Source organism: Mus musculus, chromosome 6 (assembly GCF_000001635.26).
Source record: "Mus musculus strain C57BL/6J chromosome 6, GRCm38.p6 C57BL/6J".
NCBI classification, from domain to species: domain Eukaryota; kingdom Metazoa; phylum Chordata; class Mammalia; order Rodentia; family Muridae; genus Mus; species Mus musculus.
In genome coordinates this window covers 31,438,740-31,464,936 of record NC_000072.6, presented here as the reverse complement: position 1 = coordinate 31,464,936, position 26,197 = coordinate 31,438,740, and the positions used below count along the sequence as shown (strand labels likewise).

General features: G+C 38.3%; 1 protein-coding gene across 4 annotated transcripts in view; it reads right to left on the bottom strand.

The window, feature by feature from the left end:
* Nucleotides 1-26,197, bottom strand: part of Mkln1 (muskelin 1, intracellular mediator containing kelch motifs) — a 117,982-nt gene that overhangs the window by 51,873 nt on the left and 39,912 nt on the right. For 3 of the 4 annotated variants that reach the window (NM_013791.2, XM_017321605.2, XM_030255436.1), the window contains exons 7-9: nt 15,364-15,441; nt 13,353-13,418; nt 5,870-5,982 (exon numbers count right to left, since the gene is read on the bottom strand). In NM_013791.2, the coding sequence (NP_038819.1) occupies nt 5,870-5,982; nt 13,353-13,418; nt 15,364-15,441 (257 nt within the window). The remainder of the gene's footprint in view (nt 1-5,869; nt 5,983-13,352; nt 13,419-15,363; nt 15,442-26,197) is intronic. The other variant, XM_030255437.1, reaches the window with a different exon arrangement.

Here is a 26,197-nt window from a genome sequence, read left to right as displayed (position 1 = left end):
AAAGAGACTTGAAAAGTACGAAACAATGCCATTTTTCTGTGGAATGGTTGTCTGAAAAAACATTTATATAGTTGCTGGTGTTCCAAGTTCATACAGTAGTTTTACCTCTGGACTATATTGGGAGAACAACTGTAATCAAAGTATGCTTATTAAGCTGGTTATAGTGGCACAAGCCTTTAATTCCAGCCCTGGGGAAGCAGTTGCAAGCAGATTTCTGTGAGTTTGAGGCTAGCCTTGTCTACATAGTTAGTTCCAGGATAGCAAAGGCTACATAAGTGAGACCCTGTCTCGGGAAACAACAACACCCAAATAGTATGTTTATTCAGAAATTATGATCAAGACAGACATTGTCTCAAAAGAAAAGAACCCTATCAGAAATGAAGTAAAATGGACCAAATCTGTTGCCAATGGTATAAAGCATGTTTTGTGTAACAATTAGAACTATGGAACTGTCCTTGATCTTGACACCTTCTCAGTGCTCAAAGACTTTTCCTTTGAGACCGACAGAGATATGAACAATTGTTTTTTGGGATATCATATGATAAAATAGGCCAACATTTAGAAGTGAATCAGTATTTCTCACATGAACAACACATAAGTAAAAAAGCATGTATAGGTTTTATAAAATCTATCCAACCAGCAAACAAGACCATGGATTTTAACACAACAGATACAAAGTGCTAAGTGATATGGACCACGTGACAAACTACCATTAAGAAACATTTGTTTATTTGAGAAACGACATTAAAGAAAGCAATATGCAGTTGCCTGGAAACGCTGCTAAAGATCCATCCCCTTGTCCCGAATACATCTATATATGGTCCAATCCTCTTCATTCCTTTCATGTAAAGCAAGTCCTAGGAGAGTAAATATATATAAACAGATAACAAGAATCTAGCTGTCCTTGACTAACCTAGTCATTAATGGGATCTCTAAAAATCTGAAACAATGCCATTTTTGAAAACAAAAATATGTACAGCTGTTGTGGTAAATTAATTGATAAATATTAAAGCTATTTCTTTTTCTTTTATTTTGTTTTTTGTTTTTTCGAGACAGGGTTTCTCTGTATAGCCCTGGCTGTCCTGGAACTCACTTTGTAGACCAGGCTGGCCTTGAACTCAGAAATCCGCCTGCCTCTGCCTCCCGAGTGCTGGTATTAAAGGCGTGCGCCACCACACCCGGCTAAAGATATTTCTAATATAGTACCTCTCAATAAGCATAACCTAAATAAACTGAAAAAAACACAAGTAAGTTTTTTAAGTATACGAAGGAATCCTAAAACCATAAGATTTGAAAAATCACTAATACAAATAAATATCCAGTAAGTAGAGCCCTGTCTAATACCTTCTTGCTCACTAATCCTATGAAGTCAGAGATGTTTAAAAAACAAGAGACACAATTAAAATATGTGTGTATATGCATAGATGATATTTTCCAGCATTCCCTTTATGAAAAACTAACCCAGCCTTTTCTAAGAGGACATCTCTCACTATAAAACTCATTTGTGTGAGGCATGCCTTTAATCCCAGTTCTCGGGAGGCAGAGGTAGTTGGATTTCTGAGTTCGAGGCCAGCCTGGTCTACAAAGTGAGATCCAGGACAGCCAGAGCTACACAGAGAAACCCTGTCTTGAAAGAAAAACAAAAAACAAAAAACAAAAAACAAAAAACAAAAAAACAAAACAAAAAAAAAAACCAAACCAAAACCAAAAAAACTCATTTGTATTAATACTGTTAGCCTGGAAAGAATACTAAAGGTGGATCAGGGTTAATAAAAATGTTTTTCTTTGTGCTTACTTGTAGTGCCAAGAAATACAGGCTCTTATACAAGGCAAGTCCTCTACCTACCACTTAGTAACATCTCCAGGCTTTTAGTATTACATTCTAGCTTCCTTTCATTATTAACTACTTTAAAGAACATCTCAAACCAATAAAAGCATACTAGCCTAGCTACATAAACATTTAAAATTATTTTCTCCTTAAGAACTCAGTCTTCCTATTAGCTTTTGATCTCTAAGTGCTTTATTAGCCACATGTTTAAATAAATTCAAGTGAGTAAGTCATTTGCTTCCTGATTGTACATCATGCTTTTGAAACGCACACCCTGAGATTCCACCAACAACAACCTATACTCATTGGTACAAAAACTTAGGTATGCAAAATAGTAACTGCCAAATGTTAGAAACAATGAGCTATTTAACTAGGGCAGCATCACCATTCAGTTCATAGATAGACTGACTAAAGGTCTTTAGGCACTGTCTGAGTCACTGTTGTATTGCTGTGAGGAGACACCATGATCAAGGCCACTCTTATGAAAAAGAGCATTTAATTGGAGGCTTCTTTATCATTTCAGAGGTTTGTTCATTGTCATCAATGGCAGGGAGCATGGCAGCATGCAGGCAGGTGCTGTGGCAGTAACTGAGAACTACATCCTCCCTCATCAGTAGGCAGAGAGGAAGAGAAAAAAGACTCTGGGCATGACATGGGCTTTTGAAATCTCAAAGTCCACCCAAGTGACAATCTTCCTCCAATAACGACACACTTCCTAATCCTTCTCAAATAGTGCTGTACCCTGATGGCTAACCATTTAAATATATGAGCCTATGGCGACCAATTTTATTCAAACAACCACAGGCCTCTATATAATGGAGAAACAAACTATAAGAAACCTGAGCTCCAATACTAAAACATTTTATTAGCTTCAAAGTAAGAGAAAATATTTTCATCAAAGCAATCACTGTGATTTTTAACTTCATATTACAATGTATATGGTATAAAAAAAAACAATAGAATGAGCTGGACATAGTGACAAACGCCTATTGTTCCACCACAGAACAGGTAAAGCTAGGAAGTGGCAAAGTTCAAGGATAGCCAGACTGCCCTACCTAGTGAGACCATGTCTCAAACACAAAACATCTGATAAAGCCTCACACCCAAATACCCATTGGCCTGGATTTTGTATTCATTCTTTTGCTCTACTCCAACACTAACTTTTTATTGATTTACCTCATCTATTTACTTTCAAAAGAACAAGAATATTTATTAGTTGTTTAAAGTAAATTCTGAATAATATGCTTCATGCCTAGACCCTAGGTGGGAAAACAAGAATACAAACCAGTATTCAGATGAAACACCAAAAGAGGTTTAAATTCCACTTAGCCTCAAGAAAGGCTACAATGAACAGGGGAAGTGTCAAGTGAGCTTTCGAGAACACACTGACTGAGGCTAGAGACACACAGGGCAAACCCTGCTAAGTGAGACAAGCGGAGACACGGCTGAACTGCAGGGATGGCTAGATGTGGTTGTTACACAGTCGAGTACACTGCTGGCAAGTCGGTGAGGGCTAAACCTGCATGACTAATGGAAGCTTTCACTAAAGTAAAAGAAATATGGGTAGACTCCTTGTTTTATTATTGGCTCCCCTCCATACATACTTCCCCATACCCTTTAACATCCCACCTCACACTGACTCTGGATGTAGTTATCTGGCTCCTTTTCACAAAAGAGAAAAACAAGCTTGGTGAATAGTTCATGGCTTTATCCCCTGGCAGTCTTGTTCTTGCCCCAAGAACAAGTCCCAGTCAGCCTACAGATAGGCAAAGCAATTAAGCAAAAGAGAGCCATGTAGTCTCAGCTGAAGAATCCTAGGCTAGTCAACAGCTGTCTCCCAATGAGTGCACCCAGCCGACCTACTGCCTCCCAAGCAAATAAAGGCTTACTAGTATGCAACATTGAAGGCCTATTAGTCACTAACGTAGAGAGAACTCAACAGAGACCAAAGTAAATGTTTCTAAAAGACTAATAACTCACTAATTTTGTTTATTTGCTTAGAGGCAGGGTCTAGATGTGTGGCACAGGTTAATCTTGAACTTCCCTATGGAGACACAGCTGGATTCAAACTTTAAGGCAACCCCTAAGATTCTGCTCAGCATGGTCGTACATTTCTGTAAATCTAGGAAGATGAAGAAGGATCACAATCAAAGCCAGCCTAGGCGATTTTATAAGTTAGAAAAGGTAGGGAGTGGAGAGGGAAGGGAGGAAAGGAACAGGCAGGAAAGAGCAGCATCAAGAGGAGCGGAGAAGAAAGGGCATTCGAAATGAAGCACTGACTCAGTAGTCCTTTGGCATGCATGTGACGTAATCAGTGACTAGGGAAGATTTTAAGATGAAGCCTATGCTTACTAACACAACAGTTACAGATATATTAACTCAATTCAAGACCACAGAGAATAAGTAAATTGACCTTAGAGACGTCTTTATGTATGTTGAGTACAGAAAAAACATTTCAGAAAATGATCCTTCAACACTGAAGATTGAAGACTGTTTTTTGTTGTTGTTGTTGTTTTTGTTTTTAATGTACTTGGGATTAGAAAAAGAAATTAGAATTTCAAGGTTTTATGGAAAAATAAGTATTCCCCAAATGATTAATCTTTGGAGCAGCCTGAGTAAGCAAGTACCCAATGTTCAAAGCCTGAAGGCACATCACCAGATACGTCCAATCAGCCTTCCTAAACAAAAACCAGTGGGCTTGAGTTAGGCCTTTTTCATTTCTTTCTGTTATAGTTTATTTTCCAGTCTACAATCTGAAACAGCTTAGATGGAAAATACAATAAAAAATTCTACAATGATTTGAGGGCAAAGATGAATATTTCCTTTTCCATATATATACACATACATATATACATGTACATATATAACCATGTATTACTTGAGTTAGGCCTTTTTCATTTCTTTCTGTTATAGTTTATTTTCCAGTCTACAATCTGAAACAGCTTAGATGGAAAATACAATAAAAAATTCTACAATGATTTGAGGGCAAAGATGAATATTTCCTTTTCCATATATATACACATACATATATACATGTACATATATAACCATGTATTACTTAATTCAAAGCCATAAATGAAAGCCATTTTCATTATAGAAATGCTTCATTTATACATATGTAGGCACAAACACAAATACATAGGTAGTATTTTACTTAAACATCGCTTATGAAAACTGACAGGTCTAGCTTAATGAAGAGAAGTCATTCTTAGAAATGCATTGTTAGTCAATTTCATCATGTGCCAACATTCTATACTATATATAAACAACTATTTCTGTCTTGACTGTACACGACTGTGCAGTGAAATAATGAGGGGCTAAAACAGGGAGACAAGGAGCTGGAGAGATGGCTCAGCAGTAAGAGCACTGGCTGCTCTTGCAGGGGATCTGGGTTCAGTTCCCAGCACCTCTCACATGGTAGGCCACAACCATCCAGAACTCCAGCTCAGGGGGATCTGACGACCTTTTAAGACCTCTGCAGGCCCCAGGCCTGCATGTGATGCACATACATGCATGCTGGCAAAACACTCATAAAGAAAAAAACAAAAGGAATTTTTTTTTAAAAAGCTAGACAGTGTGGACGTCAAAAGTAGACACCAAAAGACTGCTTTCCAGAGGAAATACAATTAAGATGGTGGAGGCTAGACTAACTCAGTAACACTGTACTTTGAGGCCTTGTGCTCCATTCTTACCAGTGCACGGGGGAAAAATGTGGGCAACAAGAGTAGAGTGCTGAGGCCTGAAAAGATGCTACACAACTACACTGCTAAGGTAAAGTGCTCAAAAGTTAAACAACAACAACAACAACAACAGAAACCTATTGCTATCTAACTCTACAGAATAGACTTGGCTAAATATACCAGTAATTGATGAGCCAGGGATAGAAATTCAAATGCAAGAGTTTTTAAACTAATGATTTTCTTACTTCAAAATTCTTTTGCTACAACTATAGGGAAACATCAGAGAAGAAAATAAGCATGCAGAAAGTATATAACCACACTCCTACCATGAGGTAGATGAATGAAAAGACTAGGAACTTGCCTCTTTCTCAGTGTCTCTAGAAATACATGTCCACTGGTTCTCCTTCACACTGTATGCCCAGAAGTCAGCAAGATCTTGTGTTCCATCCCAGCCACCAAACAAATAAACAGTCTCTATGAAAATCAAAAAAAGTACGTATTAAGAAAGCCTTAAGGATAAGGGCATAGGCACCAGACTCACTCAGTTGTTTCAGAACACACTTAAGAAGATACTTGTCATCATCTTTACAGTGATAAATGTGTAGCTTTCAAAATGCACTCCAGCCATTCTTAAACCTAAGTATGTGCAAAGACTGCTTCAGAACTGTATTTTGAGAAATTTATTTAAAAATTAGATCACTAGACCATGTCCCCCAGGATTCTGATTCTAAAGTTCTTTAGTAGATAAAAGGTCTATGTTTTTAAAGTGTCCCAGATGAAGTTGGTGCAGTCAGTTTAAGAATGTGTTAGACCATGTGCAGTTTATATTTATCAGCTTAACAATGCAGCAGCATTTTAGTGACCAAAGACTGACAGCATTACTCAAAACTCTAAATATCAAAACTTAGAATACACAGGGAAGAAGAATAACATGAGAAGGCATGGACGTTACTAGGAGGCGATGGGGAGGATCACATTAAAGGTGATGTCGCCTAAATGCCAAAGCAATGGTTAAAACTAGCTCAATCTTAAGAATAAACAGCATTAGTAGTCCTGTAAGAACTGAGCTAACATTTTACAAATATATTAATCTAATACCTTAAGAAATAAATATATTGTCACTCTGAAATGTCTACTGCATTTATACTTTATTACTGTAACAAATTATTTGTCTCATTGAACCTCCCCATTGGCTCCTAGTAACGTCCATGCCTCCTCATGTTATTCTTCTTCCCTGTGTAGTCTAACCTTTATACAACACTATATCATAGATCCTTCCCTATATAAAGCCTTTCCTTTTGTTAAGTATCTCCCCCTTTGTAAATATGTTGTACCTACTGATTACAAACCGTCAAGCCACTCACCCATTGAAGTGTCTGTTTTAAGACTATACACATGGCAGCTATCATCTAAATTGACTAGAAAGCTCTTTCTAGTTAGAGTTGGGCTGTCATCTAAGATTTTGTCATGTTCTCATATTATTTCAAATTTTAAGCAACTTTTCTAAGTAAAATGTCCATAAATGCTTCACCTGCTCTCAGAGTAAGAACAGTCCACTGGAGGAAGGTTGAGTTCTAGTGCTAACTGGATCAAAACTGAAATGTCTTCCAAAGGCTTTTCTTGAAGTTGGTCCTAGTTGGTGGAACTCTCAGGAGGAGGCCTTAGTTGTAAGAGGTCGGTTACTAAGAGTAACCTTTTAGATACTATGCTGCCCTGGCAGCCTGTCCTCTTTCCTGGCCTCCACTGTGTGAGTAGTTCTGCCAACCCTTTCCTACACTGAACAAAACTCCCCTAAAATTTGTCAGGTGTATTGTCACAGTGACAAAAGGCCTTGACTAATGAAGAAACCTGATTCCAGAGAAGTAGGCCTGTTGTTGCCACTAACAAGGCCATGTGGTTCCTTGAACTTGGTTTGTAGAAAGAGCTTAGAAATGTTTAGGGCAACAGCCTAGAGAACAACTAGGATGGCAGAGGGAGAGCTTAGCTGGAATCCCAATGGAGCTCAGAAGACCATGTGACTGTGTAGACAGATTTGAAAACCTTTGTTTGTTTAGAAAAACTACACAAGTTTGAAACATGAAGACATGGTTTCTGAAGAGCTTGGTGCCATTTCAAAAGAAGCCAGGTTGAGACAATAGGAAAGATGCCACAGGAACATGTTGGGAATTGGCCAGATGCCCATCCACTGCAAAGAGTAAACACATTAGAAGACTTTTCATTGAGAAATCAGAGCCTCTAGGGCACTATGACCTCACACCAAAGGAAGTTATTTCCCAAAGATGATTTCACCATGCCGATCTACCCAGGCACCCTGAGCCCTCTTACACTGTCAGCAGACTTTGGTGTAGTTTACCTAATGCTGGTTTTGCAGACATATAGAATGCTAGAGTCAAAATCATGAAGGTTTCTACTCAGATTTCAAAGAAAGGCTTAGAGGTGAGACAATGTGTACATAGAGTTCCTGCAAGGGAAATGCATGAAGCTGTGGGGACGAAGCCAAAGATACAAATGAACACCAGGAAGTTAAGATGTTTCAGGAACATGAGATTATACTGAGGACTGCTGCAGGCAATGAGAAAAGCTAGCCTTAAAGAGAGGCCCTGTGAGTTTTAACCATCAAATGGTGAGAAGACAACCCTCTTAGAACTGGGCTCTCACATACCCTGGAGACTGGAGACAGGCTATAAACTTCATTTCTGTAAGTCCGTTCCTCCATTTTGGAAATGAAAATATTTACTCTTGTCATTTTATGTTTGAAGTTTACCTAACTTATTTTATAGAGACCTACCTATCTTTAAAAGCTTGAGTCTTAGCAGAGATTTTGGATTTGAACTTCTAGCCCTTACAGGCTGACTCCTAAAGGCTTGGTCATGGCTAAGAAGCACAAATTCAGTAGGTTCTAGGAACTGTAGGAGGTGGGTATAGCTAGAAGTAGGTCCCTGGAGCAGTGTTCTTAAGGGTTGTATCTTCTCTTAGTTTCCTGTCTATGTTGCCTCCTTCCTTCCTTCCTCCCTTCCTTCCTTCCTTCCTTCCTTCCTTCCTTCCTTCCTTCCTTCCTTCCTTCCTTCCCTCCCTCCCTCTGCTTCATGGCCACCATGATGGACTAAAACCTCTAAAACTGTGAACCAAAATAAATACTTTCTTCCCCCCTAAGCTATTTTTCGGAGGTATCTGGTACCAATGGCAGGAGATTGTTAATCTTATTACAAAACTCTGTTGGGAATCCCCCAGATCTAAGTTATATAAAAACATTCTGAAAGTTGTCAAAAATGAACATTTCTATTTTTAAAAAGGAAAAATTAACAAAAACAAACCTCCAGTTACCTTTCAGCTTCTAAGAATCCCAGACACAGTAACAACTGTATTACTGAACTGGAATCCAAGCTAACCAATACCTGGAATCCCTTTGGCACTATAAAACTATAAAACAATTATTTTAAACTACTAAAAATCTGTCTTATTTCGTAACTATAAAACAATCTATTATCATTAGTTAAATAGCATTGTTTCCTAAATGACATACAGTAATGTCCAGACACATAATTTTACAGGAAGAAGAAATCAAAGAATTTTCATCTGGCTTAAGATTATATGCCAAGACCTCACTATAACAGCAATTAACCCTGTTAATTTCTGAAGCTTGTAGAAGGAGGACCATATAACTAAAATAGCAGTAGCAATTGACCTTTTGTTTTATAGTACTTCTGGGCACCCTCTGGATAAGGTTACCCTGGTTCATTAACTTTAATAACCCTTCCTCTTAGGCTCTGAGTTCTCAATGTTCTTTCTGAAAAGCAGGTCTCTTTGTACGCATAAACTCTCACAGCAAAGAAAGCCCACATTTCCACAACAGCCTCATTGATAGCTGAGCAAAATAAAATCTGGCACAGGGCAAACATCCCAACAGAATCAAGCCAAGATGTCATTCCTGTCCATGGAAGCTTTGTGGCCCAACTGAAGCAATAGTACAGCGAAATGAATTCTGTAAAAACTTATTTTTTGATATACCCAAATAAAAGAGGTATAACAAAAAATTTTAATTACATCACCTAATCACTTAAGTTTCACAAAGATAAATCACCCAGAAACAAATACCAAAAAGTGTTACTAATATATAAAAGATAAAAAGGTTTAAACTATGAAGCTATCTAAGGAGAACTATGGAAAGAAGTACGGTGTAGAAAAGAAAGGAAAAGCATCAATCTTAGCAGGGAATCCGGCCTACTGGAAGTCCATGCCCACACATACAAGTCCTGTAACGACATGCGTGGATATCCTGAGGAACACAATCTTCCTCAAGCAGCAACCATCTTCTGTTCAGTATTCCCCTTAAAGGAATATAGGCTATCCTGGCTATCAATTTCTCTTAGCACTCCAACAATATCTATTTGAAAAGATTAAAGCACTGATTTGAACTTACAAACCACTGAAAACAAAGTTGGAATAGTTCCTTAGCCTTGAAAAACTTACAATCTGGATGTGACTATACAGGGTATGTAAGTGACCACAGGGCAGAGGAGACCAAGTCCCATATGAAGGCAAAAGCACAACAGGCAATCTAGGACAGAAGAGTACCTGGCTGAGGGACACAGCACAGACTTGGGGGAAGAGTAGCTTTGTGTTCTGGCACAGTAAACGAGGCACAGAAAAGCTGTTCAAGCAAAGTAAAATGAGTAACAATGATATGGAGACAGCGTGACAGCAGTGTTTTAAAGGCATAAACTCCAAAGTCAGGCTTCAATCTCCACTCTCTACAGCTGTGTGACCTCAAACGTCCTTGAACCACTAGTTTCCTAATTTCTAAATATGGTTACCTTTCATAAAGACACAGTGAAGACCTATACATTGCATTCAAAGAAGTTAAACTATATGATAAATAAGTAAATAAAAGAAAATGTATAAAAAATAAGGACACAAAGGTAGTGGCCAGACAGGAAGTTTAAAAAGACAGGCAGTGACTAGATCAGGGCTTAAACTTAATCCCACAAACACTGAAGGAACTATAGAAAACCTTAAGAAGAGGGGTTGGTTAGGATCTGAACTTGCTGCAGAACTGACTGAAAAGAAAGACATAGGGAATGAGAGAGATCGGTGGCAATATGATTAATAGTAGCCTATTTTCAAAATTTCAAGCCAATTTCCTTTAAGAGACCATTTCAGGCAATCACCAATCAATCCACAAATTACTATTTCACAAATGTTACAATTAAACTATAATTCTTGGGTACAAAGGATATAACATTTAGTACTAGAACCAAATAAACCATGGATCTACAGTGCTATAATTTACACATTGAACATGAATTAAAAATAAGGGAGGTATGTTAAAACAAGTAAAGAATTTGGCCTTTGTACACCATTTGTATACATTTTTGTATAGTAAAACAGGCTTTTGCTTCAAGTACTCAACTGCAGTATCTACCACTATACTTAGTAAATCAGGCTGCTGATTGCATAAACCTCCACAAGATGGCACACTACAATTAAACAAGTTTGCCCATTTTGAAACTATAGACTGTATCAACTATGTCCTAACAGATACAGCCAAAAAGTCAGACACAAAATCAAGTATCAACAAGAAGGCAGGAGCCAGTGAAGTGGCTCAGTGGATAAAGTCTGATGCCCTGAGTTAACCTGACTACACAAAGTTGTCCTCTGGCCTCCATATACACATTGTGACACTCACACTCACACTCAAACACAAATCATACATAGCACAAAAGGCAGAATTGTAGCCACATGAATGAATGTCTGATTGCAGTTAACAACCCAAACTCTACTTTATTCACGTCATTAAAAAGCTTAAGGGGAACTGAGATTTTTTTTTTTGAAGCACTTTAATATGGTTGCTACAGAGGTAGTCCAGGGTTCAGAAAGTTATGGAGAGCCTCTGCGACAACTCCACCAGCTTCTTTGCAGGTATCAAAGAATGGTATATGTTACCTGAGTCTTATAACCTACTCAGAGGGCAGCCATGGGATTTATACTTTAAGTTCCTAAAATTCAGCAATAATTACACGGGAAGAATAAATAACCTAAAATAAGACATTCTATGCTTAAAAAACAAAAACAAAAACAAAACACGTCTTTTCACACAACCTGTTTTACCTAAATCACAGTTGAAACCCAACTCACAATTAAAGAATATTAAGTAAACAGGTATCAGTTTCTGAGACTATAGTTAATAAAATTAACATACCGATAGATACAGTAAGACACAGCATCACATTTATCTGCTACTACGGAAAGTACAATATGGTTCATGATGGAATAAGTTTTGGCAATTAAATATTAAAATTTAAGTATAAACTTCTATGGTTACTTTACCCTCGGATCTGGCATTAAGCAAGCTTCTATTCAAACTACTGACTGGAAAAAAACACTGAAACTTAGAAACTATTAACCTGAATGTTTAAGAAAACAAGGTACATGAAACACTGGGAAGGAACAACTGCTTTGGCATACAACCACATCAAATAAGCCAAAATAAAACGTACTTATTTTACAGGCATACACCATTATGCCTAGCTGTACTTGGCTTTTAATTTATTTCCATACATGACTCACTGCTATTTGTGGCTATTTTGTTTTTTCCCTTTTAAGCCTTGCTGGAAAAGGAGCGTGACTTCTACTGTATTCTGTATCTGACCTACTCCTAACTGACACGCCTAGTACAGGCATGAGACAGCACCATGCTGCACTCCATCCAGCCCTGCTCACACCTCAATTAACTCATATAAACTCTTGAGACTAGAGAAACCCACTTAGAAACTGCTACAATTCTGTCTCTAGTGCATAAAACAGATTACGGTAGGAAAGATGTCCACACCTTCACCTTCTGAGCTTCCCAAGAAGAACCTCTGCTAAATGTAATCTTCAGTGACATTGTAAAACTAAGTTCTGACCTGACATTTGCTATCAGTTCAATCTTTCTTTTCCACCTTCAAATTCCATAACCTATTTTTAAATGATCTTTTTCTCATATGTGCACATTCCCTGTCACGTATGGTCTCTTTCCCACAGACAGCAGGGGAGTAAGCACTCTGGAGCTTCTGCCTGCTGAAGGTCAGCTTTAAGTGTCAAGGTTGACAAACTGGAACAAAGTGCATTTTGCTGAGGAAATTTAAGGGGTTTCTCCACACAATTTCTCTTAATGTGTTAATAACAAGAAAACAGTCTATATACAATTTGCCTCTTTAATAAACAAACCTGATACAGGGAAACGAGCGCTTAAGAGGCCCCGTGCTATTCAAGCCTACTTCTGTAGGTCAGGCGAGTATTTGCAAGAAGGGGCACGGATTAGGAAGCAAGATGAAAGAAAAGTTTTCCAAAGACTCTAACAGTACTCTCGAATTCTAAAGTTACTATATATTTAACAAAGTGTAAAGTGTTCAGTCTTATTACTAATAGTTTTTGAAAATAGTCAGACTTAGTTTCCAAACTGCATTTTTCTAACTATTCACAAAATAATATGAATCTACAATATTTTTACTCAAGTACTAAGGCAGCACAACAAAGTAATAAAATGGTATAAATACTCTTAGAAAAAAGTAAAATGCTGTTTGAGCAACTACTGGCATTATACAGAGTAAAGGTTTATACACTATAACTACTGAAAGGCCAAGTTTCTCTTAGGGTATCTAACTTCATCAGCACAGCAGCCTCCTCGCTCACTGTCAAGTTTTAGTGCTTCTTGTCTTTGCTACTCAGTTTAGTGACTACTATCTAACCTTGTCATAATGGAAAGAGAAGTGTCCACTCTTATAAACGATCTTAAATGTAGGCACTGATACATACAGCACGCAGCTTTAGGATGACGACGGACTGCTGCTAACGGGACTCACCTGTCTGGACGTCAATGACCATTTGATGGCCCCCTCTCATTCCTGGTCTGTTATCTTCTCCATCGCCTGAAGAAGAAAATATATTTTCTATAAAGAAATAATAAAACCTTGAATTCTAGAGGAGTAACCCCACTCTAAAGGGCAGTAACAAGCATTCCACATTGACTCCTTCAAAATATTACAAATAAGTAAAAAGAATTCATAAAGAAAAAATACTTTTGTTTCAAATATTCAAACAGTTACAGGATTCTAGGATACAGTGTGTCTGCACATGTGCTTAAGATCAAACACAGGTCCCCACAAATAATAAGCAAGGATTCACCCACGGAGTTACATTCTTGGCTCTAAGGTTACAGGATGCTAATATCACATCTGATATATGGAAGGCCTAAAGTTTTATAAATAAATCTCCCATTAGTTGAAATAAAGTAGTTTGGCAAATAGACTTCCCTGTTTTTTGTATGTAAATTGACATTATCTAACTCTGTACTAACTACACAGAAACACTATAAAATAACTGAAACGTCAACTTTTATACAGTTTTAAGCTACTTAATGATAAGGAATACTTTATGAGAAATGCACTATTAGGTGAATTCTGTTTTTGTGTATACATCTGTATATTTACACAAATCTACATGGATTGCCTATTTTATACCTAGCCATATGGCAAAACACGTTACTACACTAAGTATTAACTTTAGGCAACTACAATGTCTACATTTTTCAAAATACATAATTACAGAAAAGGCTCAGTACTTAAACTAGATAAGAATTTTTCAGCTCAATTAAAAGCTCCTGGGATCATCATTATTGACCAAAATGTCACTATGAAACATATGATTGTATACAGAAACCAGAACAAAGCCAAAATCTTTCATCTACTCTGTACTCAACAATTCTTTCTCCTTTGTCACAGCTAGGCCGTTCATTATCACTAAGGCCTTGCCCTCTTCTCTCCTCCAGCCAGTCTGTTTTCTCTCAAAAATAAATTAAAAAAAAATACTAAGAAATTAACTTTTAGTATTAAGTGTTTTACGTATTTAATCTGTTTGCAAATATGTGTCTAAATAAAATCACCTTACATAGGACTATAAAAATATAAGTATGTTCACACAACATACTTCAAGAGGAAATTTCAATGTTTATTAATGATTAAAGCTATAAAAGGTTTCTCACAAGGGAAGATAAAGTCTTGGAAACATATGAAGACCACAAGAACCAAGTGAATACCTCCTGATTTCTTTAATGTAAACTTATGCAATAAAACATTGCTTCTATCTGACAAGTCAACACAATATACAATACAGTGACAAGAATCCCACCATACAAAAATAAGGGGTTAATGAAGAAGACTCAACTCTGAATCAGATTCTGAGTTTGAAAATCAAAACAAACAAACCAGTCTCTATTAGACATAAAGGCCCTAAGGATCTCCGCCTCCCAGAAGAAAGCATGAAAGCAATCACTCAGGCATTCAAGTACTCAAGTGCCTCTAAGATGCAACTATACTGCACATAATTTAATTAGAATTATAATGTCAACCTTATTATTATCTGTGTATAAGTTCATCATTTGTCCCTTTTATTCTCAAAAGGTCCACTGTGTTTAGATATTTTGCAGAAGTTAGGTCTCCAGGAGCATATATAGTGACAGCAGTGTGCTCTCATGTTACATACCTCTATAAAGCAGTTTGGAACAGCATTCTGTGTGAAGAACAAATAGAACTGCTCCATGTTTTGTCATAGTGATGAAACAAGACCTTAAAAGACAAGTTTAGATACAGTAACCTAGGGCTAGGACTATCGCTCATCAGGGAGAGTGTCTACCAAACACGAACAAGATCAGAGTTCAACTGCTAGCCTCAGGAGAAAAAAATTATGTATAATAATCCATTCTGCCATCTAGTTAAATAACATGTGCTTTCATTAACAGAGAAGGAGCATGTTTAGACCATCTAGTGAAAACAGACTATAAAGAAGAAACAGAATAAGCCAGGCAGTGCAGCTCACCTTTGGTGCTCTTAGGAATAATCTGACTCCACCGTGGCTTATACTCCTGTTGACTGATATACTGATTGAACAAGCCATCTGCAAGCATAGAAAATAAGAGTTTATTTTATTTTATTTATTATATATATAATACACACACATATACATGTATGTGTATATATATGTGTGTGTGTATGTATGTATGTGTATATATATATATATATATCCTCCTAGTATGCTACCCAAATATAAATAGTAAATTATTAGTTGACATAACAACAGGAACAAAACGCATCAGCAGCAGCCCATATTAGATGAGAGCACACTGGGATGTTCCTGGGATGAGTGCAATAGCTGCAGTAAAGTTACTAATGCACTCAATGGTTAAGTATGTGACTTCAACAAATGCCTTGCAAGAGGGAAAGTAAGGACAATTGAAGGCTAGAAACCAGAAGCAGCAGAAAATAATTCATAAATAAACTGAATATATGCTTACTTCATCGAAACACAACCTTAAAAATACCTTTAAAATAACTTCTGTCATCAATATAAATACAAACGGAGAAAAGGAAGAACAATGAAAGCCTGGAAGAATATCTGCCCTGGCGATTTCTCATCACCATTCTCTATTTGATTTATTACTTTTAATCTTTAGCCTCTTGTAATAATCGATTTTTTAATTCCAGTGTCTTCCCATTAAAAGTACTTAAGAGCCCATACATTTGTTACCAGAATACAAAAACAAAAGAAAAAAAAATAAGGAAACACAAATGCCAACAGCTTTGGTGTAGGTACTTTATAGTACAATCTCAGAGAAAGAAAAAACACATTAAAATGCAAATTCCAATTTTCTTTAGGCACCAACTGACGAAGAGATGAAGGTACTGCCAGTAGCAATGGGACTGCATTTATTGATGCTGCCAAATGTTATAAATCTGCTGTGTCTTAGTTCATTTAATCCTAAGAACAACCTTAAGGACTGCACCTCCCTATTTTAAGATGGAGAAGTGCCTATTTAGAGAATTAAGGAGATTCATCAAACTCACAAATATCTTAAGTAGTGGGTAGGGCGATGACTCAGATTCCACTTTGCTCTTCTTCCGAATCCTTCCTCAGTATACTTTTCATCTTCGTCCTGGAGGAGTTACTACACTAGCTACTGTCTTAAAATGGAGATTGCACTTCCCCCCACATCTACTCTACTCCAAATGATTATCACCCCCTCCACTCATTTCTGTCAAAAGTTTATAAATGATATCTAGAACCCAATTCTGGATAAGGAAACAGAAGGAGTATTCTAGAGGTCGTGTAAGCAATGTTTCATGCTTCTAAACAGACATTAGCCAAGAAAAAAAGTGACTTCAATTACTCTGGACACATTTTCATATACACATGCAATATATAATGTACACAACTACTAAACCTATTTATAGACCTAGGGAGAGAGTCAACTCTGTAATAGCGACAGAGCAGAGGAAGATAAAGAAACTAGATCAGTGAATCAAGCAAGCAGGAAAGCCGCCTCACTCTGGGCTTCTTGTTGGGTCACAGTCTGCTTTTCCATCCATCCACATAACTTAACTGAGAGCGCTTGCTCCCCCATGAACCTGTCCTTTGACCCTGATTTCTATCTCAATGAGGATTCTCCCCTGACACTGAAAACAGAGACTTGTTCAAAAACATAATAAAATGTCTCTTCTCCATAACTTGCATACTTGGAACATAAACCACCCCCTAACAGCTTTCTTTTCTGGGCTAATCATGAAGCTGTTGTAGCCAACCCTATACAACCCTTGGATGTCTGTCTTTCTTTGCCTTTGGAACCTTATAAACTTAGTGGGAAAAGAAAGTTCCTTTATACATCAGCACCCAAACTTGATGTCATGGCTCCTGCCTATAATCCTTGTACTTTGAAGGCGGAAGCACAAGTACTGCCTTAAGAATGAGGCCAGCCTGGGCAACGTGGTAACTTCCAGGCTTCCTGGGCTACATGTAGTCCAGGTTCCGTCTCCCCTCCAACTCCTGTCACTCTGAGAAGCTGGCACTTGTACTTCATGGCGATAGGAAGGAGAAGGGCATGCAGCAAGCACAACTGACTTAGTGAGTGTTTCTAGTACACCCCTTTACCCCACATGGAACCTCGCTTTACTCAGCCTTCCTGACCAAAACCTTCTTCATCAAAACATCTGGGAACCTTTTCCCGCTTCCAGATACAATGTGCTGTAGTAATATGACAGAGAAACAAAACAACAAAAAACAAAACCAAATGTAAACATATTATATAGTCAAAATAATAAATTTTATCTAGTTTTATTTATTTAGGGAGATATAAAAGCTTTAAAATGACTTTCAAATTTAAAAAGACTATAAAATTATTCACAAAGAAGTAGAGTAACCCAGGGAGCTGGCTCAGTGGGTAAAACTTGCCATAACGATGAGGTAAATATAAACAGAAAACACAAAGAAATAAATCAGGAACATTATAACAGAAAAAGAATGAATTTCACTTTTCTGTTTGCTTTTCGAGACAAGATCTCACCATGGCTGGCCTGGAACTCAGTATGTAGAGGAGGCTACCCTAGAGCTCACTGAGATCCACCTGCCTCTACCTCCTGAGAGCTGGGATTAAAGGTATACCTGCCTTTTCCCATTTGATGCAATATGTAAAAATTAGCATATATTCCTCCTCCTGATCCCCTTTCTCCTTTCATCCTCCTTTTAAAAGAGAATTTCATGTATCTCAGTCTGTCCTCAACTCACAATTCAGCTGAGTATGACCTGAACTCCTGCTCCTCCTGCCTGAGAAGAGCAGAGATTACACTATGTGAGCTGCGATAAGACTCAGGGTTTCGAGCATGCCTGGCGAGTACTCACCAGCTGATCTACCTTTTCAGGCTAGAGAAAAATTTTCAAAGAGAAATTAAAAATGTTTATTAAAAATATACATCACTTTAAGGAGAAAGGCAAACAGTTACTAATATTTTAGGAAGTTTACTTCTGACAAAAATCTAAAACAGGAAATCAGAAGTCCCAAAAAAGTAAAATATCCTAAAGAAATTAAAAATGTCATTCAGAGGAAAGTACACTAAGTTGCTAATAATTTTCAAACTATTTAGCTTATGTCTTCAGCTTCAGTAGCTCTCCTGTTCTTCTGTGATTATGACTATACTAAATAAACATACTTAATAAAATCCTCACTGGGCATGCATTATTCTTTTTTAATTTTCTTTAAGAGCAGAAACTCCTTAAAACTACAAGACTAAAAAGGAGACTCAGGAAGCTTTTTAAAAACAAAAACAAAAAACAATAACAACAACAAAAAACCTTACCAATGAACAGAACATCACTGTAGTGCCACTGCCCAAATTTAATTACTCATCCAAACAGATTACATTCAAAGAAGCATGTAAGTAGCTAGCATGATATATCTGTGTGTGTATATGTATGTATGTATGTATGTATGTATGTATGTGTGTATATACATCATATACATATACAGATACAGATACAGAGAGAGTGTAAGTGCACAAGTGAGCACAATCCTTTCGGTCACTTAAAGTATTTACAAGTTTCTTCATCTTGAGTTTGGTGATACTAGTAGGGGATGTGCTAGTTAGTTTCATGTCAACTTGACACAAGAGTTATTTGGGAGAGGGGACTCTCAACTGAGAAAATGCCTCCTAAGGTGGGCTTATAGTATACTTTCTTAATTAATAATTGATATGGGATGACCTAGCCCATTGTGGGTGGTGCCACCCCAGGCTACTGGTCCTGGGTGCCATAAAAAAGTCTGGGCAAGTTTGAGGGAGCAAGCCAGGAGACAGCATTCCTACATGTCCTTCTCCTTTAGCTCCTGCCTCCAGACTCCTGCTTTGAGTCCCTGCCCTGATTTCCTCTGATAATTGACTGTTCCCTGGAAGTGTTACAGGAAATAAACCCTTTCCTCTCAGTGATGGCCATTCTTGGTTCTTAACTTGACTACATCTGAAATTAACTAAAACCCAAAGGACCAGGCACACCCATGAGGTATCTTTTTCTTGATTAAGTAATGAAGTGGCAAGGCTCTCTTCTAATCTGGGTTTTTCAGGTGTGAAGATAAACCTTTAATCCAGATCTTCTGAGGTGGGAAGAACCATCTTTAATCTGGACCATACCTTCTGCTGGCAGCCTAGATAAAGAACATGAAAGAAGGAGTGCCCCCCAACACCCCCCCTCCCTCTTCTCACTCACACTAGCAAGTCCACTCCTTCACTGGCATTAGAGCCTGCTTCTTTGGAATGCTGGCATCTATGTCTTAGCTAAGACATGCAGCCTTGTGCACTAAACGACTACTAGATTCTTGAACTTTGTGGGCAGCCACTGTTGGATTAGTTGGACCACAGTCTGAAAACAATTCTAATAAATCTCTCTCTCTACATATGTGTATATGTGTGTGTATCTGTAGCTGTTATCAAAATATAACCTAAAGCTGGGAATTATTTTGGCTTTCAGTTTCAAGATGTTTTAGTTTACAGTCCTTGCAATATGTGTGTATATACACATTCACACACTCATGGTACACACACACACACTCGCGCACACACACAGTGTGTGTGTGCATGTGTGTGTGTGTATAGTGTATAGAGAAACAGACAGACAGACAGACACAGAGAGAAGGGGAGGATTTATTCTATAAATTCAGTTCCTCTAGAGAACCAGACTAATGTACTTCCCACACTGCTTTTAGTGGTATTTTATCACAGCACTTAAGAAGCCCTAACAAAAACAACAGAGGAGATAGAAATTGTAGGAAGTGGGGTCTAGTCAGAGGAAGTAGACCACTAGAAGTATCCCCATCAAAGTTACACCCAGTCCCCGGCCCCAATTCTTCTCTTTCTCCTTCCTGTCAAGCCAGGAAGTCAGTAGCTTTTACCACATGTTCCCACCACCATGATATTCTGCATCATTAGAGAGCCAGAATCAACATAGACAAGGACTGTAAAATAAAACATCTTGAAACCGAGCGCCTAAATAATTCCCCACTTTAGGTTACATTCTGAAGCTAACTTAACTCGCTGACTGAACGAGTAAAAATTTATAGCAGTAAAGCACAGTTGTTAAATAGATATTGGTACCACACTATGGGACCCCAAATCTTAGCTCTGTCACTGACTAGTTATGCTTACAAATTAATCATTCTCTTTCATTTAGTAGAGACAATGGTAATAGTACATATACCCTAGAAAGCAGGTATAACAATTACGAAGTTCATATAAAGAACTTAAAAAATACAAGGTCCACTGTAAAACTTCAAACATATGTGATGGCAGAGGTGGCAGCAGCAGTGGCTGTGGCAGAAAAAATAATGTTGAAGATGATGAAGTTGATGATGATGATGACAATGTAGTAGAGCTTGGAATTATATCTGGAAGAAAACTATAGGGTTTTTTGTTTTTTTTTTTTGTGCACCAAGTGAGAAATATGGCACTTAATCAAGTAAGATTAAAAGGAGGAGAGAATACCAGGGAAGGAATAAAAGAAGCTATCTGAAAAGAACTTGCCTTGAAGAATGAGTTGGAAGTAAATAATGGAAAGTAAAGTAAACAGCAAAGAGAATATGGCAAAAACCACAGCCTGAAGGCATAGGTGAGTAGGAATTTGGGGAAGAAGCCATGTTTCAGGAAGCAGACTGGTGGTTATGTGGAAAGAGAAGGGAGCTTTTGCAATATTGGGCACTGCTGGGAATAAACAAAATCCCAAGGTAAGCACTAAGGAAACGACTTGCTAATCCCGACCACAGCTCTAGTGCCTGACTCATCAGAAGCTCCTTTCAATTAGCCATGGCAAACCTGCTCTTGTTGTTGTTTTGTTCTCTGCCTCCTGAGTGCTGGGGTCACAGGCTGTGCCACCATGCCCGGCACATGTGAAGATTAGTGACAATCAACCAGATCAGTAAGAACCAAAACAAGACTCATGCTAAGATATGGAAAGGCAAGAGGATGCAGTGCAACAGAGGGAGAGACCTAAATACAAACCATGAATGTAAGAAAGTAAGCAAGTCATGGTACAAGACCTTGGCACCAAACAGACACTGACTGCCGAGCAGCAGAGACATGTTAAACCGACAGAAAAGATGACACCCAAAGACATCAAGCAGGAATTGTCAAGGTTGATGAAAAGAACAAAACTGAGACATTAAAGAAGTGAAGATCAAAGTCTAAGAGGAGATGCTGGTAATGATATAATGACTGAAATGGGATAAAGAATTCAAAGGCGCATGAAAAATTAAACAGAAATGTCAACTTTAATAGGATAACTAAGAAAATGAAATTAAGAGTAAGACAAATCACGGTTTTTAACAGGCTGATGAGTTCAGCAATATAACTAAAGACAACTCTACAAAAGAAGGTAAAGTATAACCCAACAACCCAAGATAAACTACAGATTTCTTTCAAAGAAACAGGTAGAAAAATAACACACTTTCTCAACAAATAATAATGGAAGCCAGTTAACAGTGGAGTAATATTCAAAATGTGTTTAAAAGAATAACTGCCAGCCAAAAAATTCTATATCCAACAAAAATACCCATCTTTAAGAGACAAATGATTCAGATAGACAATAAAGACTTGCCTTCGTTATTACTAAAATTTCTAAAAGATGTGCTTTAAGTCAAAGGAGATAAAATCTTAGATGTAAGATCAAAGAGACAATAAATCAGATCAGTAAAGATGGGGAAAAATTCAGGAACCCTGTATAAGATGAAGCAATCTCTGCAGAACCTCAAGTATGCCATCATAAATGACAGTGAGGGTATCAGTAAATAGAGCTGAAACCACACTCATAATCCTTGTATTAGAAGACAAAAAAAGGTGTTACCAATTTTGTTAACTGTATACTTGTCACGATTTCTATCAGAAATATAATGCAGATGACATTAAAGCCAAGTAAACAAAGGGAAAACTGAAAATATTAAAGGTCAAGAGATGACAAGCACAAAGAAAAAATAAAGAGCACGACAAAACCTACAAAGTAACATGGAAATCTGGCTCTACTGCACTGTGGGTGCCTAGAGCCCCACTGCTGGGGCCAAACAGGGAGATCCAGGAGGGGCTGGTGAGCCGGCCAGCCTACAGACAGGGTCAGCGAGTGACCTTGTCTCAAGAAACAAGTAAGAGAATGCTAAAGGAAGGCACCATCATCCTCATCTGGCCTTTGCACATGAACCATACACACAAAAATTAGTAACAGCTGGGAGTGGTGGCGCACACCTTTAATCCCAGCACTTGGGAGGCAGAGGCAGGTGAATTTCTGAGTTCTCCAGGGCTACACAGAGAAACCGTGTCTGGAAAAAAAATTAATAACAATAAAAAATAAGTAACATCTGTAAGAGTTACTTCTTTAAAACAAGATACAGAAAAGTTGAAATGTAAAGACTATAACTCAACAAGTGCTTGCCCAGCATGCACAGAGCCCTGGTTTCCGTCTCCAGCACCACACAAAACTGGGCATGTTAACAACCATCTGGAATCCCAGCACTCAAAAGGGTCCCAGCAAGAGGATCACAAGTTCCAAGTTATCCTCAACTACAGAGCAGAATGGGCTACAGACACTATGCTTAAGATACATAATACTGTCTTTAAGACACTGGAAAAGATACATTTTGCAAATACTATATAAAAGTGGGTAAGCAACTCATAGTAAAACTTAATTAAAGTTTAAAAAAATTAGCCCAGCGGTGGTGGTGCACCCCTTTAATCCCAGCACTTGGGAGGCAGAGGCAGGTGGATTTCTGAGTTCGAGGCCAGCCTGGTCTACAGAGTGAGTTCCAGGACAGCCAGGGCTATACAGAGAAACCCTGCCTCAAAAAAAAAAAAAAAAAAAAAAAAAAATTATGATGTGTAACTAAAAACATGGCAACAAAATATAGGAAGAAAACGAGAACCATAAAGAGACATGCAATCTAAACTTACATTCTTCTCAGTAACTGTATCAAATAGACGCTACTGAGTTTATGCAATGGGATTAGCAAACCTGACTTATGGCTATATACAGAACACTGAGCCCAATCTGCTAAGTCCACAGGCTGGTCAAGCACGAAGTGGATAAAAGCTGAACACATCTGGCCATGAGCAAGTCTGTGTTTGGAAGGACATGTACCTGACAGCTGTGCAACTCCACTAGAGGTCAGAACAAAGCCAATAACCAGAAAACTCAATGATTCTGGAAATCTAAAACTCTAAAACTATTAAAAGTCATTTCATTTCATAATGAAAATATTGAACCAGACAACAACATATGTAGATCTGATTTTAGATCCTTAATCCATTTGTAATTTTTTTTTAATCTGATAATTAGCTTGGCATCTAAAGTTGTTATTTTTAAAAAGGTATAAAGGCTAGGTATAGGCTAGGCATAGTGGTACATGCTTTAATTCCAGCACTCAAGAGACAGAGCGAGGAAGAACTCTGTGACTTCAAAACCAGCCTTGTCTACATAGCAAGTTCTAGGCCAGCTAGCACTACACAGCAAGGTCTAGACCAGCTACACCCTGTCTCAAAATGAGAAGCAAAACAAAACACACACACACACACTTGGGCGGGGATGGGAGGAGAAAAATCTCAAAGAGAAAGAGAAAAAGAGGTAACAGCATATAGAAAACAACAGAAAAGATAAGCAAAGCAGGAGTTAATCCTAAACAACTAATAAGCCAAATAAACTGCTTGTAACTGTATGAAGGTTTTAAAGAATAGCAATGCATAATAACTAACCAATATACAACAACAACAAAATCCCAGGAAACCTTGCAAACATTAAACAGTTAAAAAGATGTTAAATATTCCTTAATCTCCCTAAGACTTAAGTTTTTACATGTCAATAGACAATTGTTAAAAAAAAAATTATAACTGATTGAAGCTGAAGCAAACAACCTAGAGGAGTCCTGCACTGTTCATAGACATTGAACAGTTAGGGAAAGCGCTCCCAGCAGGCCCTTCCAAAATAGAATACCTAACTCTAAAAGCTCTTCCAGGTAAGTAAGCAAGAAAGAATTCATATCTTAACACAGAAAGAAGACATTAACTTCTGAGCTCACTAGTTGAAATAGGAATACTAGATCTGAGAGAAATATAAAGGAAACACTATTCAACCTTCTCACTAATAAATCCATGGAGAAGGATTCAAGGTAAACATTAACCAATCTAAATCTATGATAGACCGAGTTAAGTACATCTGAGATATAAAAAGTCAGCTTAAAAATAAATAAAAAAAAAAGGTAACTGATTTCCTACATTAAAGGATTAAATCAGGAAAAATTCATTATCACAAAAGGTAGAAAAAGTAGTAAAATTCAGTATTTGTTAATACAATTTCTTAGCAATCTGGGAATGTGATGCAAGGCCCTCCAAAATGACACATCAAACATAACATGTGGACAGAGAGGGGTAAGATGTAGCTGCTAGAGATCCTGGTATCATAGCGGAGCCCCAAGGATTCGCCATCAGAGGAATCAGATTTTAATAAGGCTTACAAGATTAGGCTTTAGTTGTTGCACCCAGAGATTGAGTTATCATTGTCTCTGAACTGAGTTTGTGTTGCGTTTTCCTTCACACTTGCCTGGGTTCAAGAGAGAAAGGTGTTTTGTTTGCCTGCCATCTATTATGTGCGTGTGCATGTGCGTGGTGGCCACAAGGGCCAGAAAAGGGCATCAGATCATCTGCAAAAATGGTAAAAATGTGTGACAGGATGAACTACTCCTTGAGTCTCAACTATACCTGACTGAGATATTTAAGCAAGACTCTGTACGTAAGCTTTTTAAATCTGGGGTGCTGCACAGCTCTGAACATGGGTGCTGCACCTGCACCATGAATCACTAGCAGCAGCTGGCCAACTTGGCCAAGATCCAGTGCTTTGAGGGGGTCCACCCCATTATCTACTCCATCTACTAGGAGCACTCCCAGTGATCTGAGAGCATGTCATCGCTGTTGAAGATGAAATCTGATGCATGGCTGTGATGGAAGATGGTGGTGGCCCCTGGCACCCTCTGAGAGATTGCTGAGCAGCTCTAAGTAGCTTTGGAGACCATGGAGGCTCTGAGAGGAGACTCGGTGGCAGAGGAGGACTCTGCAGAGGCCGCAGAACCCTTGAACAACTGAAAAAAAAATGGTAGATCCTATGGGAAGATGCTTTTAAAAAGTGGACATGTGAAACTGGAAGGAGCAGAGCCTCTCACACAGAGAATGGCAAAAAGCAGACCGGGTGATGAAGGGTATGGAAGCAATGCAGGAACATGGCCTCAGACAAAGCACATGGCATTATTGAATGAGGAGAGCTCTGTTGAGGACTGTGGTCCGTGTTACCACCGAAGGCCACATGGATGCCCTTGGTCTCTGCTGCCACCTGAAGCCATGTTGATGCCTGTGGCCTGTGCTGCCATTGAGGGACATGATGGTGTCTATGGTCTGTGCTGTGCCCATAGGTCATGGGCCATGTGGATATCCGTGGTCTGTACTGCCACTGGAGGCCATGGGGATGTCCGTGGTCCATGCTGTCACCAGAGACCATGTGAAGTCCATGGTCTGTGCTGCTGCTGACTGAAAGGCAGGAAGCCTCTTCTGCGGTGGCCGTGATGACTGCAGACTCACAGCTGAGACTGAGAGACATAGAAGTCTTCTGGGACGACCTCGTCACCGCCTCTCTCACCTCTCCAAAAGAAACAGGCTAGAGAGGAAGCTATTTTAGAGAATTCTTAAACATTGTGATAGGGATGCTGAAGTTAGTCCTTCACAGTTGATGGTTTCTGGTGGGGGTGGGGAAGGATTCAGGGTTAAAATATTAAGGGACTGGCCACTGGGAGTCTGACCATGCTCCAGTGAAAATA